The 17,943-nt window shown below is 35.8% G+C and overlaps 1 protein-coding gene across 1 annotated transcript in view; it reads left to right on the top strand.

Annotated features, from left to right (window-relative positions):
- PIK3C2G (phosphatidylinositol-4-phosphate 3-kinase catalytic subunit type 2 gamma) overlaps positions 1-17,943 on the top strand; it is a 325,900-nt gene that overhangs the window by 214,203 nt on the left and 93,754 nt on the right. Inside the window, exon 24 of the mRNA XM_059404484.1 lies at positions 16,733-16,889. Within this exon, the coding sequence (XP_059260467.1) occupies positions 16,733-16,889 (157 nt within the window). The remainder of the gene's footprint in view (positions 1-16,732; positions 16,890-17,943) is intronic.

Genomic DNA, 17,943 nt, shown 5'->3' on the forward strand with positions numbered 1-17,943 from the left:
GATTACTAACACCTATCAAGTAATTTCACTTCATAATCCACTTGCCTTGATCATTGCTCAACTGCACATCAAGAGTCATAGTTTAAAGTTGGGTTTACAAAAGATTACTAACACCTATCAAGTAATTTCACTTCATAATCCACTTGCCTTGATCATTGCTCAACTGCACATAAAGAGTCGTAGTTTAAAGTTGGGGATGGTTTATGGGTTGGCAAAAAAGAAATCACATACGCACATAAGACCCTCTCTGATGTAGATATAGCCTTCAGCCAAGGTTACAGAACTTAATAATGGAAATTAGCAGACCAACAGAGCAGAACCAGTTGTAGTAGTATATCTGGGGATAGATTTTACTTTGATCTTTGGTTTCTTTAAAAGGAAGAATAATGAGGTGATGTTTTTCTTACAAGCAGGATCTTGAGAAAGAAACTGATTTCTTGCTGGGCCATTGCCCTTTAATATTCATGCTTACATCACCATTCCTGAACATCTCACACTAAAACATTTATGTGATTCTGTTTAGAAAATGTTCATATACATTGGCTCTCCTGGCTCTTGGATTATATCGAGTTAGCCCAGCAACACTTTCATTTGGAATTCTTGCCCAGATGTCCCTGAACCATTCTCCTGAATTCATTTTACCAGAAATCTGGAAAGCCCGTGCTTAGACCACCGTGCTTAGACCAAATTGGAGCCTCCTGTAGACTTTCTAGCTTTGAAGAGAGAAGAAATGTTATCTCAGCTATGAATATGAAGGATTTCAGATCCTGTATATAAACAAACAACCCTTCCTTAATGCTTTTAATTATGAGATTAGATAAAGAGGATTTACACCAGTGGATTAAATCACAGGGCAATTCAGCCCTATCATCCCTTAATGATTCTGGGGGAAATTTGGCTAATCCTTACAATGGGAACAATGAAGAATTTCACCAACTTTCTGAAGTTTTTTCTGATTTTTCTTTTGAAATATTGCTTCATTATTATCTTCTTTATTTTCTCTCACAAAAATTCAAATTAAAGTGGTTAACAAATTATGCATCCACAGTTTTGTGCTCAAATTTCCCTTGTAACAATGACTTCTACATTGCAATTTTTTCATTACATGAAAGCTATCATTGTAATAAACTGCAAATTTCAACTCAGTAATTTCTTGATGGTGACTTTCTCTTATAGAGGAGGAAAAATTAAGGAAGGCCTTTTATTGGTGATGTTTATTATTCTTCTAATTCATTGTTTCATATTTGTATTTTTCCAAACTATATTTTCACAATCTATGTTGTCTTTTACTTCAGTAATACTAGACTTGCATGAAGTCTTTAATTTTAGAGGTTGTGTGAGTGGTGGTGGTTAAGCTCAGATACCCTGGAGATACACTGTATGATTTTTTTTGTTAATTCCATAGTACAGTGTACTAATGATGTGACCTTGAACAAATGGCTTCTCTGTGATTCAGTGTAGTTTTTTATGAAACATATTTTTTTGAAGATTAACTGATACATGTGCTTAGAAGAGTGTCTAGCATTGAGTAAAAGCTCGAGAAACATTCTAATTAACTGTAGTGTAAGTGCTTCAAATGAAGTGACAAGAAATGAGACTGCATTTCTAGGTGATTATTGTGACTTTATGTTTAAAATTATTTGAATATCTTATTTTGGTACTTTTTTTAAAGTATGCACTCTGAAACAAATGAGTTGAACTTTTTAGTCCTTAAAGTTCTCTGAATTTGAGGCTTCTTAACTGACAGATTGCACTGCAATCTTTTTTACTACATTGCAGTATTCTTCAGGTTTATTTAGATTATAAGGTATTTCACCAAGTCATTCTTGACTTCTGATATAATTTTAGGCATAAGCAGAAGTGTCCTCGACCTGGATCAAGCTAGCTTGATTTTTTTTCACCAGTGAAGGGGGCTAGCTTGCAAGAGCATATTGTCTGTATTCCTTCTCAGCTCCATGTTCAGCGACATCACTTTGGTAGCTGGAAGTCAGCCATAGTGAAAGTATATACACCATGAAAGCTTCAGAATGTCACAAATAAGAGCTTTCTTTTTTTTCTTAAAAAAAAAAATAAAAAAGTGAGTTAAATATATGCCACCATATCAGAGGACATGAATCCATTTAAAACAGATGAACAATCATTCCAGAACACAAACAAAATAAAATTCCAACTCATTTTTTCCTATTCAAATATTTACATGAAGATAACTAAAATATTATGTATCTATCTTCCTATAGCATGGTTTATACACTTCAAACTTTATTTCAATAGATCACCTATCACCAAATATAATTCATCCCAGAATTTTCATCTCAATATTAGTCATAAAAATTCCCCGTATCTATAATCATCTTGACATTTATCTTCAATAGTTAGTTACCACTGATTTAAAATTTTTTGTTTAATTTCTGATTTGAGTACTATAATGTTTATATTCTAAATACCCTTAATTTAAAACCATCCTTGGGAAAAACAACAAACAAATAAACAAACTCCCTTAGCAGATTAAAAGATTTTTTTTTTGTCTTACTCCAATCATTCTGGTTTTATGTAATATTCATTGTAATCCAAATGCTATGTAGGCATTAATGATCTCTTACATGCTTTAATTACTATCTTAGTGTTCTCTAAAATTAGGTGAGTCTCATTGGTCTGTTATTCACACAAATGTTTACTAATAAACATTGTGGGTTTTTTTACTGAAAGCAGTATCTGAAAAAAGCACGTTTTCCAGTACTTCTCCAACTGTGACTGCCTTACAGGCATCTTTGTATCTTAAGCATCTAGCTAGCTCCTGACACCTAGCTGAGGCTCAATTTTGGTTGATTGAAGGATCACTACAAAAATGTCTTAAAATTTACCTCTCTTGACCTAAGAAAGTACAATTTTTCTGAAGAGCGAATTAAGAACCTGCCATATTCTGTTATCCTAACTACAAATTTACCAAGGGATTTTTACTTAATGGTCAGTTTACGTGTGGGAGTTGGGAATGAGACTCAGAATTTGAATCATTACCTTACACCCATTAATATGGATAATATTAAAAAGCAGAAAACAAGTCTTGGTGAAAATGAGAAGAAATTGGACCTCCTGTACAATGTTAGTGGAAATGTAAAATGATCCCACTGCTATGGGACACAGTATGGCCTCAAAAAATACTGTGTTTCTCAAAAAAATTATAAAAAATTACCATAAGATCCAGCAATTCTACTGAAAAGAATTAAAAACAGGGTCTCAAAGAGATCTTTGTACACTCATGCTTATAGCAGCATTATTCACAATAACTGAAATGGGGAAGCAATCCAAAGGTCCATCAACAGAAGAACGGGTAAGAGGAACATGGTATATATATTTAATGTAATATTATTCAGCCTTAAAGGAGAGAAATTCTAACACATACAACAACACGGATGAACCTTGAGGACATGTTAAGTGAAATAAACCAGTCACAAAAAGACAAATACTGCATGATTTCACTTACATGAGGTACTTAGGGTAATCACATTCATAGAAACAAAAGCAAAATAGTGCTGGCCAGCTGCTGGGTGGAGGGGGAATGTGGAGTTATTGTTTAATGGGTATAGTGTTTCAGTTTTATAAGATGAAAAGAACAATGCAGATGGATGATGATGGTCATTGCACAATGCTATGAACAAGTTTAATACCACTGAACTATACACTTAAAAATTGTTGAGATGATAAATTTTATGTGATGTGTATTCAACCACAATGAAATAACTAAAAAAAAAAAAATTGGTATACTATAAGTTTCACAAAGGCTTCCACCAGTCACAAAGCCAGTCCCAGGCAAACTATACCTAACATCTGAATAGTGCTTTGATATTCAAAGTACTCTCACATAGACTTATTTCCAGAAAAAGTTTGTTCTGTCATTTTCATCTGCTGACTATCATTTCTCCTTCTCCCATCCCCCTAATCATTCCACTGGGTTTTTTATTGTCTGGTTTCTTCTGAGTAACCTTTTTTATATTTACCTCCGTCCCAATATATGTAGAAAACAGTTCCTCCAATTAAAACAACAACAACAAGAACAAAACATGAATTTTCTTCAAAGAGAGACTTGTAAGTTTTCAAATGAGAAGAGAGAGGGATGATAAGAAAGGATGAAGTGTAGGAGAAAGAGGGAATAAAAGGAACAAAATGAGAGAGGGAAGAAGAGAGGGAGAGAAAACAAAGTAGTGGGAGGATTCTGCCTTCTGGCACTCAATGAGTCTGTCTTCCATTGTGAACAAAGTATGACTGACATAGAAGACATGCATGCTCTCTCAATTGGCCTAAGGTATGTACCTGTCAGATAAGCATCTGAGAGTATAAGCAAATGAGTCTGAATCTAGTTTTTAAAGAAATTTAAAGAAAGGCTGCACATGTCTCCTAAACGTGAACCTAGTGTAAGAACTTCATCTAGTGTTCAATTAAAGACAGAGTACCTGCTTCCATACAGAGTTTTAACTCATGGTGTTAAACTTGGTAAGAGATAATATGTCCATTTCAAGCATGATTCATAAATTTTGATCATGCAAATAGTAACTTTGTGGGCTATTTAATATTTTCAGAGGTAACCTGGACTATTCTTGATTTTTATTTCCAACTTGATTTGAAAGCATATCTATTTAAAATATGATGGCACAATCCAATTTCACACAAGCATTATGGCATTGATAATCTTTTCCTCATAGCTAGACTAGCATCTGTTCCAAGCATACATTGGAATTTCATGCAAAGCATAACTATACACTTATTCTTGAACTCAAACTCAAGGGAGGAAACATGAGATTACAGAGGAGCTGACCTGATCAGTCTCTTCTTGTCCTCATAAAATCCTGACCTACTATAAACTCACACCCAAAATACCAGACTTAAGAAAGTACAACTGATCATTTTGAAGAGGTAGCTGTTTTAACTACTCTTTTCAAATAAGAGAGATAATGTATCTGAGCCTGACAGGAACTCCAGAGTCAGTATCTAAAATTTCTAAGCAGTTTAGGATCAGGGACCTCTCAGAGTCTAACTGTGGATCCACAGTGCATCCACAAGAGGCTAGATGAGGAGAAGAAAAAAAACAAAACAAAACATATTTTATACTTAACAAATTATTGGTGAGAGTCCCCTTAGTTAATCATTGCCGAGAGCTTGGAGATCTCATGGGGTGTTAAATGTTCTTTTTGTAATGTACATGCACCCTTATATTTTCTCTATATTGCACATAGGAGGTTTCCTGTGCTGTCTAATTATACAAGGTTCTATCCTATCCAATGGAGATTCCAAATTTGCCTTCTCAATTAACTCATGGATATTAGACAAGAGACTTGGGTTGTTTCTGTTGGACAGCAAAATGTGTTCTCTGAAATGTAGGTCGTTTGTGATACTGGAAAATATAGGCTTACACATTCCCAGTGTACTCTGTCTGCATTCATTTATTGGTATGTTAATATCATCATTCACTATGATGGGAGTCTACAATTTTTTAAATCTCTAAGACAATATATTTTAATGTTACTATGATATTTCATGAGGGCGAAACCATCTGAAATTCATAAAATCAATAATAATAGTTTCAATAATAAAAATAAAATGTACCTCATTCCTGAGTCCCACATTTCAATTCAGGGTACAAACGCATATTCAAACACTTGAGTCTAAAGTTTAGGACTAAAATTTATGTCCATTTACTGACATTCTCAGTTACTCAAGTAAATACTAGATGAACTATAGTATAAAAAGAAGAAATATGTATGTCCACAGAGCCCATGAATCCTTCATAGAATTCTCTATCTTCCCATTTCATTCTCCAGATCCCCTGCCTGCCTCCATCAGCAGCATTGAAATAGGTAGCTTTTCTCATATTGCTCTGGATTATCACTGGGAGTGACAGAAAGAACGCACTCCTTAGTGTGATGCTGCATCATCTGGTATTGGGGATCAGATTCTAAAGGAAATAGTCAAAATTACCCTTTTAAGCTTCATAAATACTGGGTTTGCATTTCTTAATTAATCCTCACAGGAACTCTTTGAGGTAGCTGCTGTTATTTTCTCTAATTGATAGATCGAGAACTAAGAGAGAAGTTTTAGCGGTTATAACTTGTCCAAAATCATGCGCAGTAGGTGGTAGGACCCTTGGGAAGATGCCCTGTGGGAAACTGATACTCCCATTTCTCCATAATCCTAGCACACTCTGTTTTCTCTCCAGTATTGGGACAGATGGCTGTTTCTTTAGTTAGTAACAGATGACATAGTTATCCTGCCTTTATGGCCATGATATATATTAAATTTATATCTTTAACAACTATAGTCACATATGTTGCAAGATGATTGTACTGTGAGAAGCATTCACAAACTAAGAACACGTGTTAAAGTAGCAGGGCCACTCTCTCATCCATAGGTAGTGTCCTCTCTTAGGGGTGAAAAGACAGGCACAATTGTCATTCTCTTTTAAGTTTTTTTTTTTCTTTTTTTACATTTTAAAAAGAGCCATCTAATAGGAATAGCTAAATGTTTATGGGATGTGACTCTAGTTTTCAAAGCCCACCAGCAACCGTTTTATTGAACTTTGGGTGGCCAAAGACCACCCCGAGCTGTTGGGATGAGGTCCAGGGCTATTATCTAGACTGTATAAATCACATTGGAGGAAGTTACTTCTGTGCATTATGGTGTCCTTAAATAGCTTATGTGCTCCATACTTTAAAATTGAACATCATTCATTTTTAAAGTATGTATGTATTTGCTCAAGGAATAGATCAATAAGTGGAAGACCACTCATTTTAAGAATACAACACCTCACTTGTTTCAGAGGGCATCCATTACAATTAGGATGCTTGGTCCATTTTCCTTAAAAATATATTTCAGAAGAGGACAATCCCCACTGGGAGGGCTAGTGATAGTGAGAAGATTTCAGGAGAAAGTATAACAATAGTAGGACTTTGAAGAAAGGATGAGAGCTTAAATTAGTGGGGGGGAAAAAGCCTATATTTAATAGTCTGAGTGTTGTGAATAAAAGTGTGAAGGCAGAAGATAAACATGTGCCATAACCCACTCATTTTTCTCTGTTCTACACCATGGCAGCCAAGTGCTGCTAGAGAACACCATGACTACAGGCAAACATTGTCCCTATTTTCAAATAGGCTGTCCTCACAGCCCACAATGCTTCTGCATCCATTTCGCTATCTCATGCACCACAAGGATTTGTACTTTATTCTTGCGGGATGAACCTTGTATCTCTCCTACCCATTATTCTTCACTCCCTACTTTATTTAAATAGACAACCTCAACTACTACTGTCTTAGGAAAATAGAAATGGTAACAGAGCCTGCTTTTCGACTCAATACAAAATTCACAAACTTAATTACATCTTAATTACATCAACTTCTTCTTGTTAGAGTAGATTTGCTTTTCCCTCTAAAGCCAATCCCTCGATCTGTGCTTTAGAGCCATTTCCCTCCCACATTCTAACATACGTTATGCTCTCAATAATTCATTTTTCCTTGCATATTTATCCTCTCCCTCTTAAATAATCTTTTTAAATATCCTGGTCTCTCCAAAGCTTAAATAACCTTGCATGAAATGCCCAATTTCCATGCCACTTTGCTCATTATATATAAACTTCCTGAAGGAGTTGTCTAAATTCTTGACATCTTTTCCTTACTTTTCATTCCATAACCACTTCAATCTGACTTTATTCTTTATTAGACGATAAAATCAGGGGCTTCTGGGTGGCTCTGTCAGTTGAGTCGTGGACTCTTGATTTCGACTCAGGTCTATCTCAGGGTCCTGGGATTGGCAGCAGGGGAGTCTGCTAGAGATCCTCTCCCTCTCCTTTTGCCCCTCCCCTGGCGCTCGCTCGCTCTCTCTCTCTCTCAATAAGTAAATCTTTAAAAAAAAAAAAAAAAAAGATAAGATCAACAATGACCTGGGTACCTGGGTGGCTCAGTGGGTTAAAGCCTCTGCCTTCAGCTCAGGTCATGATCTCAGGGTCCTGTGATCAAGCCCCGCATGGCGGGGTGGGGAGGGTCTCTGCTCAGCAGGGAGCCTGCTACCCCTTCCCCCTCTGCCTGCCTCTCTGCCGATTTGTGATCTCTCTCTCTCTCTGTGTCAAATAAATAAATAAAATATATTTTTTAAGATTTTATTTATTTATTTGACAGAGATCACAAGTTGGCAGAGAGGCAGGCCCAGAGAGAGAGAGGAGGAAGCAGGTTCCCTGCTGAGCAGAGAGCCCGATGCGGGGCTTGATCCCAGGACCCTGAGATCATGACCTGAACCGAAGGCAGAGGCTTTAACCCAATGAGCCACCCAGGTGCCCCAAATAAATAAAATATTTAAAAACAAAACAAAACAAACAAACAAAAAAAAACCCCAATGACCTGTGTAGTATTTGATTCAACAATATCCATTCCTCATTTTGTCTGATTTATCAGCAGATTTCAATGGTGTTGACTTCTCGTTCCTCAAAATACCTCTCCACCTGCCTTCTGGAATAGGTTATCACTCTGGTTTTTTCTTCCCTTCTTAGTGTTAATACAGGAGGTTCCCTTTTACTACACTACTAAATGTTAAATTCTACAAGACTCATCTTATCCCTCTTCTCTTAGCCCCTTGCAGTCTCCACCAAACTCGTATCAGCCACACCTAAGGCTTCTATCAATATCAATATCTAGATTACTTATATAAATTTTAATTAAACTTTTTATTTTGAGGTAATTGTGGAATCACATTCAGTGGTAAGAAATAATACAAAGAAATCCCATGTACAGTTTGCCAGTTCCCCCTAACGGTAACATCTTATAAAATCACAATGTAATATCATAACCAGGATATTGATATTGATATAGTTCAGATGCAGAAGAGTTTCAAGGCCCCTAGTATTCTTTGTTGCCCTTTTTTGGTCATATCCACTTTTCTCTCACTCTTGCCCCCTTCCATTCTTATCTCCTAGAAACCACTAATTTGTTCTCCATTTCTATAATTGTGTCTTTTCAAGAATATTATGTAAATGTAATCATATGGTATGTAATCTTTTGAGATTGGCTTTTTCACACAGTATAATTCTCTGGACAGTCACCTAACCTGTTCTGTGTATCAATAGTTTGTTCCTATCATTGAAAAATAATAGTCCATAGTATGGATAAACCACAGTTTGTTTAATTATTCACTGATGGAAAGACATCTGGCTTATTTCCAGTTACTAAGTATTACAGATAAAGCTCTTGTGGGGGTGTCTGGGTGGCTTAGTGGGTTAAGCACCTGCCTTCGGCTCAGGTCATGATCTCAGGTTCCTGGGATTAAGCCTCACATAGGGCTCCCCGCACAAGTGGGGTGTCTGCTTCTCCCTTTCCCCTCTACCTCTGCTCCCCACCCCACCCGCTCTTGCTCTGTCTCTTAAATAAATAAATAAAATCTTTTTTTAAAAAAAGTCATGTATGTGCTTTTGTGGGAATATAAATTTTCATTTCTCTGAGACAAGTTTTCAAAAGTATAATTATTGGGTTGTATGGTAGATGTGATGTGAGAAACAAAGGCAAAAGAAAAAATTAAATTTCCATTCTACTTATAGCCCATTGACAAGTCCTTGAAACAGGCAGTGACATTCCTCTAGAAACTCAGCTGCCTTGATATTAATACTTTGCTACAGGCAAAACGCAATCTTAGCTTAACATTTATCCCAATCCCCCAGGATCCTGTAAGTCTACTTTAACATATAAAAATTCTTTGGAAATTTCCTTTATCTCTACCCGCCAAGATGCATGTTGGCAATCATCCCCCCAGCATATGGCCCAATGATATACATCTGAAGGGCTTTCTGACTAGGGTCTTCCTAGACAGTAATAAATGACCTTTTCCTACCAAAACCAGGAAGGCACTGGAAACCTTGTTTCCAAAATTCTTTAGACACTTAAACTATCCCTAAGCCTCCTCCCAACTTGAAAATATATGATTGGCCATTCCAGCTCTTTCTGCCCACAGGTTCTGACCCTGTACTTTACTAAAACCGTCTTTTTTTTTTTTTTAAGTCTTTTATTTTTATTTTATTGTGATAGGAACACTTAATGGGAGACCTACCCTCAACAAAATTTTTAAAAGCACAATACATTATTGTTCTTTTTTAAAATTTAATTTAAAAATTTTTAAATTAACATATAATGAATTCTTTGCCCCAGGGGTATAGGTCTGTGAATCATCAGCACTCACCACAGCACTCACCACAGAACATACCCTCCCCAATGTCCATAACCCAGCCACCCTATCCCTACCCCCTCACCCCCCAGAAACCCTCCGTTTGTTTCATGAGATTAAGATTCTCTTATGGTTTGTCTCCCTTAAAACCGTCTTTTTGCACCAAAGACATCTCAAGAATTCTTTATTTTGCACATCAGTTACACGTTGTTGTTGTTTAAGAAACTATGAAGCTGTCTTCCCAAATAGTAGCTATAACATTTTACATTTTCACCATCAGTGTGTGAGTGATCCAGTTTCTCTCCATATCCTTGCCAGCATTTGGTATTGTCACTCACTTTTTATGTTAGCCATTCTGATAGATATGTAGTGATACCTCATTGTTGTTGTTTTTTTTTTTTAATTTTTTATTTTTTATAAACATATATTTTTATCCCCAGGGGTACAGGTCTGTGAATCACCAGGTTTACACACTTCACAGCACTCACCCAAGCACATACCCTCCCCAATGTCCATAATCCCACCCCCTTCTCCCAAACCCCCTCCCCCCCGGCAAACCTCAGTTTGTTTTGTGAGATTAAGAGTCACTTATGGTTTGTCTCCCTCCCAATCCCATCTTCTTTCATTTATTCTTCTCCTACCCACTTAAGCCCCCATGTTGCATCACCACTTCCTCATATCAGGGAGATCATATGATAGTTGTCTTTCTCTGCTTGACTTATTTCGCTAAGCATGATACGCTCTAGTTCCATCCATGTTGTCGCAAATGGCAAGATTTCATTTTCTCATTGTGGTTTTGACTTGCATTCCCCTAATAGCTGATGTTGAATATTCTTTCATGTGCTAATTTACCATCTGCGTATCCTCTTCTGTTGTCCTTTCATGTCTTTTGCCGATTTTCTAATTGTGTTGTTTGATTTTCTTTTACAGTTAAATTTTGAGACTTCTTTATAGATTGTAGGTATCACTCCTCTATGTGGTCTGCAAAAATGGTCTCCCGTCTGTAACTTGTCTTTTTATTCTCTTAAAAACTCTCTGCATAGCCCTAGATCCCAGAGATTTTCTTCTACATTTTTTCTGTAAGTTTTATATTTTATATTTAAGTCTATAATCCACTTAAAGTTAACTTTTTTATTAAGTGTGAGGTTTCCATCTTTTTGCCTATGAATGTCTGGTTGCTCCATTATCATCTGATAAAAGCCTATATCCTTTCTCCATTGGATTGCCTCCACACCTTCACCAAAAATCAGTTGGGCCTATTTGTGTGAGTTTATTTCTGTTATTTATCCTACTCAAATGACCTATGTGTCTACCCCTCTAATGCAGGATAGTCAGAAGAAAGGCAGGCAGGGACAAGAAGCTCCCGCACTAAGAAGAAACCACCCTTAAAAGGATTTTACACTACTCTGGAAGGAGCCCTCTACCTTTTCCCACATGATAGGTGGATGACATCCTGATTGGATGGAAGATGCAGGGAGAGTTAATCAGATCAAAACAGCTCTCCAACCAGCCCATAGAAACCCCTAGACTTAGGAACTCCAGTGGAGGCCCTCTCATGTCCTCTCCCTCTTGGGGAGCTTTGTACTATCACTCAGTAACTATGACTCAGTAAACTTTGTTTTGCTGCCTGCCACTCTTCCTGTGGTCTACTTTTTCATTCTTCACAGCAGTGTGACCAAGAACTGAGGGCACTAAAGAAAAGGAAATCCTGTAATGCCTCCACCAATACCAATTCCTTACTCACAGACACAGGACTGAGGTCGCTCATTACAACTTGGTGAGAATGGAGTTTTAGGATCACCTTGGAGCCTTCACTGGTGTGGTGGGGGAAATAGAGTTATACATACTTTCTTTTCCTGCATTATTTGGTTGGAGTAGAGTGGTTATTGTCTAAACATTGTCTCTCTCTTAGGCTATCCCTTTCCTGGGCCTTCGGCTAGAAAGAGCAGGATTTTCTTGGAAATTTTTTTGTCTGCATTCACTGGCATCTCCAGATTGCCAGCTTCTTGAACTCTGTGTTTGGACTATACATGGCAAAAAGAACTCTCAGAGAATTCACCACCATATTGTTTCTTGTGTCCTGAGGTCCTTAGGTAATCAAAGTAGAAATTTAACTCACAAAATTTTACCTCCAGGCTAGGTCTTTTCTTTATGGTCTGGAAATAAGGATCACAATACTTCATTATCATCTGCTCCTGTCTGTCTCAAAGACACCTCAAAGGTAACCTGTTCAAAGCTGAACCCACTCTGAATGTTGCACTATATCTTCCTGACATACAAGCCAAAAATTTAAACCTGTTCCTAACACTCTTCTCCTATTCATTTTGAACCATATGAAGTCCTCTTGTTTTTACTGAAATTTTTTTTTGTCTACCCACTTCTCTGTACTGCATGCCACAATCCTAATCTGAACTATGCTCTCATATCTAATCAAAATCTTCTGCAAAGTCTCTTATCTGATCTACTCACATACATCTTCCCTGTTGCAAATTCTTTTCCATGTTACAGCTGGAGGGGCTTTTTCAAAACACTTTGATTATTATCAATACATTTTTTATTGCTTTTAGGATGTTTAATTTTAAAATCTTCAACCTCACCTATAAGCCTTACACATATCTATTGTAAATGCTGAATAAATATTTGTTGATAAATAACTATAGTACTCTAACATTTTGGGTCCATTCATCCCTGGCTAGATGAAAGTGACCTAATGGAGAGACATATCCTGAAAACTTAAGCACCCTCAGTGCAATGGCAATGTATACATTTTTAATGATGATGATCTTAGTGTTCTAGTGCATTTATCCAAGGAGATTACATTGACAGAATGGTTCGAGGGGTTTATGCAAAAGTAATAACAAACAGCAAATTACTAATTGTCCTGCTATTTCCCATATCAAATGAATTTATTTGTCCCCTTAATAATCAGTATTTGTTTGCAACAGAAATATCCTTAAATTTCTCAAGTATATATGCATTTTTAAAGTACTACTCACTTCTCATCTAGAAAATATTCTTAGCATTTTTTACAGAATAATACTTTCAGAGAAGGACTAATTGTAAGCTAATAAAAAGATTAACTCTGACAACAAAATGACAGAATTATAATAAAATTATAATAAAATAAGATTGTTCAAATGGCCTTCCCACATAAATGTTAAATTATCCAACTTCTTCACTGCATGAGCTATGTATATTTGCTGTTGCATCCATTGCAGAATACTGTCAAAATATTGTTTGAGGCATTCAGAGTAAATAAAGGAAAGACAAAATAGTGCCTCTTCCCTTGAAAATCATACAGGTCATTTGGGGGAAAAATCACAAGACAACTAGAGACTATAAAGAATGAAATAGATTAGCTGTAGGGCTAAATTAAAAGAGAAGGCAAAGTAAGAGAGAAATCAGCAAAGGATAGGTAAATTAGAGAAGACTTACTAGAAAACAATTAGGGCATTAGGTGGGAGACACAGAGAAAGAGAGTAACATGGCCAGAGGCAGGAAATAATACAGGTAAAAAGGTACAGAAGCAAGAGTAGGTAGGGCTTAGGCAAATAATAGTAAAACCACTAATCTGGAAATAGAGTAGGATAGTCAAAACAAGAAATTTCTGGTAAATTTGACAAGCTGTAAGTGAGAGGGTGTCAGCATATGAATCAGAATGCAGTAACAGTATGGGCTCTAAGAGATCAAATAGTTTCTAATCTGCTTTCTTGCCACAACCAATTTATATCTCAGATTTGTAAGTATTGCTTAAACTTCAGATAGAGTCTCCAATACATTAATTCTGCGACCTTGGATTAGGTTTGCATTTGAATGAACTGATAAAGCACATCCCAGCTACGACTCTTAACAGCTTGTATGGTTGGGATAGGATTCTGTTTCACATGTGCAGCCTCTTTCCATTTACAGAAAAATTTTAGTCTAAGTCATTTTAAAAATTGGCCAGAAGTGAGTCCTGTGAGTCATATAGAAAAAAAGGTAGCATTTTATTTTGTTGGACCCACTGAAAATTTAGATTGTGGAAATATTTAAACACAGCCAGGATTGGGTCCTTCAATATTACTATTAGTTTATATTTTCTCCAATTCAGAAATGATTCTTTTATGTATTTGACTTTCTGCTGTGGTGTTTCTTCATCTGATTTATAATGGTGCTTACCATGGAAGGAGGAAATATGTTATCACATGAACTCGAGCATAATTACAACTTTCCAAGGGAAATTCTATTTGATCAAGCATATGAAAGAAAAAAAGAATCTGTAGCACATTAGAAAAGAAAATTTCAGGAAGTTATACAATTTAAGACTCTCTTAAAATTATTTCAAAATTTTGACTGCTACCAAATTCAAAGGTCCACTTAAGGGTTTATGCATACAAAGAGGTTACATGGAGTTGCTGAGAGTAAATTAAACTTTGAAGGAAGGATGGACATTTAAGCATTTTTAAAGAAAGAGGGAGATTTAATTATGACAAGATTCAGCTCTGAGAACCCATTTATTTTTATTAGTTGGAGGACGAGTAAGTATTTAACATTTGTTGAATGCTCACTATGTGCCAGACTATGAGTTCTAATACTTTTATATGCTTTAACAAACAATCTTCTCACAAGTCCTAAGAGTCAAGTGCCCTTGTCTCTATTTTACAGAGGAGGAAATTAAGACATGGAGAGGACAAGTAAGACATGCCCAGGATCACAGAAGTATTAAGTGCTAGAACACGATTGAAAACCTGACTGACAAGGGCTACAGTCTGTGCCCTCTGCATAGTGCTTTTAATCAGAGCAGTTCCCAAGTGTGTAGCCTCTCCGTGTGTCAGGCATTCGTGTACATTTTTTTTAGTAATCTTCACAGGAATTCTAAGAGCTGGGTATTACTCACCGACCTCAGAGAGGAGGAATTGAGATACAGCAGGTCCGGGATTAGAACCCATGGTATATCTCCTGTTTTCAATAGCTCCATTTCCAGTTTGACTAAAACACAGGGCTGTAAAGTAAATTCATAGCATATAAATTGGATAAGTCAATGAAGGCCAAAAATAAAAGGATATGAGGCAAACATTTTAAAATTTGGACTTGATTCTTAAGACACATTCCTCAGTATCTAGGTGCTCAGTAAATTTTGTTGAATGAAAGAATGACTGAATGATTGAATATAAAGAATGACTGAATGATTGAATATATTATTATACCAGCTTCCCCTCTGGACAGTCAATGGTAGCATGCATCACTAAAATAAATAAAGTAATCACAACCAAATAGAGGTACATTATTTATTTTCTTTCTTTCTTAAAATACTTGCCTGTAATCAGATTCTACTGGTCCAGATCACCTACAGAATGCCTGGGTTGTAGCTTTCCAATTTGAATATCCACAATTCTAAGAGGTCTATCAGATTAGCAAGATTTTCCACTGCATTATATTTTTATTCAAATGCTAAGCACCCAACAATACAGAACATAATCATTATTATGATCATTTTTTTAAAAGCAGCTTTCTCAATACTCCATGACTTTTTTCAATTATTGCTTAGACTAACCTCAATTATATCTAGGCTGCTAGGCTCAAATTTTAAAATGTTTTATTTCAATTCACCTCAAATTTTTACTTTTAAAAAACAATGTTTTACCCAAAACTGTATTCTCATCTCAAATGTTTCTAGAGGACTGTAAGTCAAATCAGTATTAGCATGGTTTGTCTCATCATTGTTTTTCACATCACAGAGAAGTGTTTCCAATCCTTCCTCTGCTAATCTCTTAGAAATGCTTTTGTTTCATCTTGGGTCTCTTCATGTCTCAAAGAACATGAGAAAGAAATGACAAAAATAGAGAAAACAGGACCATTACTCTGGTCCTTTGTTTTCCTATTCAACCGTGGGACTACAGGAGGTAATATTATTAACCTACCAATTCACATTGGTTTGCTCATATTTCCTTCTTTCTGATCAGTATTTTTATTGAGCTTAGTGTGAAATGAAAAAACAGGTTTCTTTTATTTCCCTTACAAAGCATATGACAGTGAATTTAACTTTATTCAAAAATTGCCTTCTAAAAGAATTTGTCATTATATATCTTAGCTATTACCTGAAACCTTTTCCCTAAAGAGTCAATATCTTCTAAGAAAAAAAAAAAAAGAAAACTTAAAAACAACAACATAAGTTCAAATATACGGTCTGTTCTCTTATTTTAAAATTTAGCAACAATTTAGCAATATAGTTTCTGTAAAATTGCCTTTGTTATTAATTGGCCTTAGATTAATTTTAATGGATAATATTTCCATCACATATAACTTGGAATTAAATATTTAAGACCATATGAATCTATGCAAAATAACCTGTTCTTCCTTCTCTGTTGAAGCCCAACTAAGCTATTCAAAGCCTACAATTAGCAAGTTTTTCCAGCTTTTCCATAAAGGAGGTGGTTCCAGTCCTTAGAGTTGAGAGAAAATAACATAAAAAATTCAAATGAAAATAAGTTGCTGTTACTGCCTAATTGAGCTCTACCTACCATTTGTCCTCCTGCTTATGGTTGTTATTGTTTTTGGTTTGCAGGGATCGAGCACCTTTTATTTTCACTTCAGAGATGGAGTACTTTATTACAGAGGGTGGGAAAAACCCACAGCATTTCCAAGATTTTGTGGAGCTTTGTTGTCAAGCTTATAATATTGTCAGAAGGCACAGTCAACTGCTCTTGAACCTGTTAGAAATGGTAAGTCCCTTGGGGAAACAACAAAAATAATAAGCTTCATTTATGTCTCTCTTTGAGTAGTCTATTTTTGCTAATGGCTTGGCATTCCCCAAAGAGTTATTCAAACCAGAAAGGAATGAACAAACTAAAAGTACCATTGTATAACTTATAAATACATTTTTAAATAATTCATTCCATTAGTTCACAGTTATTTTCTCAAACATTTCTATTCACAATAAAATTGATGTATTGAGAGGTTATCTTGGTATATTTTGATTAAAGATTAAGGACAGTAATTTAGAATGTTCTATCAGTTGTATTGTGCTTAAGGAGTTTTCTAAAGTACTTTTAAAAATACTAGATTAAGGACAGTAATTTAGAATATTCTATCAGTTGTATTGTGCTTAAGGATTTTTCAAAGGTACTTTAAAAAATACTGTCTCATTTACACATTATAGCAACCCAATGATGTAGACCAGGCAAGGATTTTTCCTGGCTCCCCTCCCAATCTCTGCCTTTTTCCACATTAAGAAACTGGGGGTCAAAGATATAAGACAGCTTCTTAGGACCTCAACTGTATTTAGTGGTACACATTGGGTCTACTGAGTCATGATCCCATATGAAAATTTAAGTTTCATTCCACTGCCCAATGTTAAAGAGATGAAGACTAGATATACATGGTGAGAAGAGAAGGATCTGATAGAAATATCTTCTAGGAGAAGGATGTGGGGATTCCTTTAGGCACATACACACTAGGAAGTGTTGCAAAATATAGGAGAGAAACGCACCTTTGGTAAGTCAGTATGGTGTTTGGAGTCAAAGCAATCATAAAAAATAGCTGGTTTAGAACCTTCAGATAACAATAATTCTATTAGATGCTTTTAAGGGCACAGATTTCTTAACTCCAATAAGATCATGCTTCTCATCTATCAAATGAAGATAACAGCATCTATTTTGTAGGACTGATGAATAAATAACCTAATAGTGAATGTTTTGCATGAACATTATACTAAGTGTTTTATGTGTATTAATTGATTTATATTTCATAATAACCCTATTAGATAATTAATATAAA

Source organism: Mustela nigripes, chromosome 6 (genome assembly GCF_022355385.1).
Source record: "Mustela nigripes isolate SB6536 chromosome 6, MUSNIG.SB6536, whole genome shotgun sequence".
In the NCBI taxonomy this organism is placed as follows: domain Eukaryota; kingdom Metazoa; phylum Chordata; class Mammalia; order Carnivora; family Mustelidae; genus Mustela; species Mustela nigripes.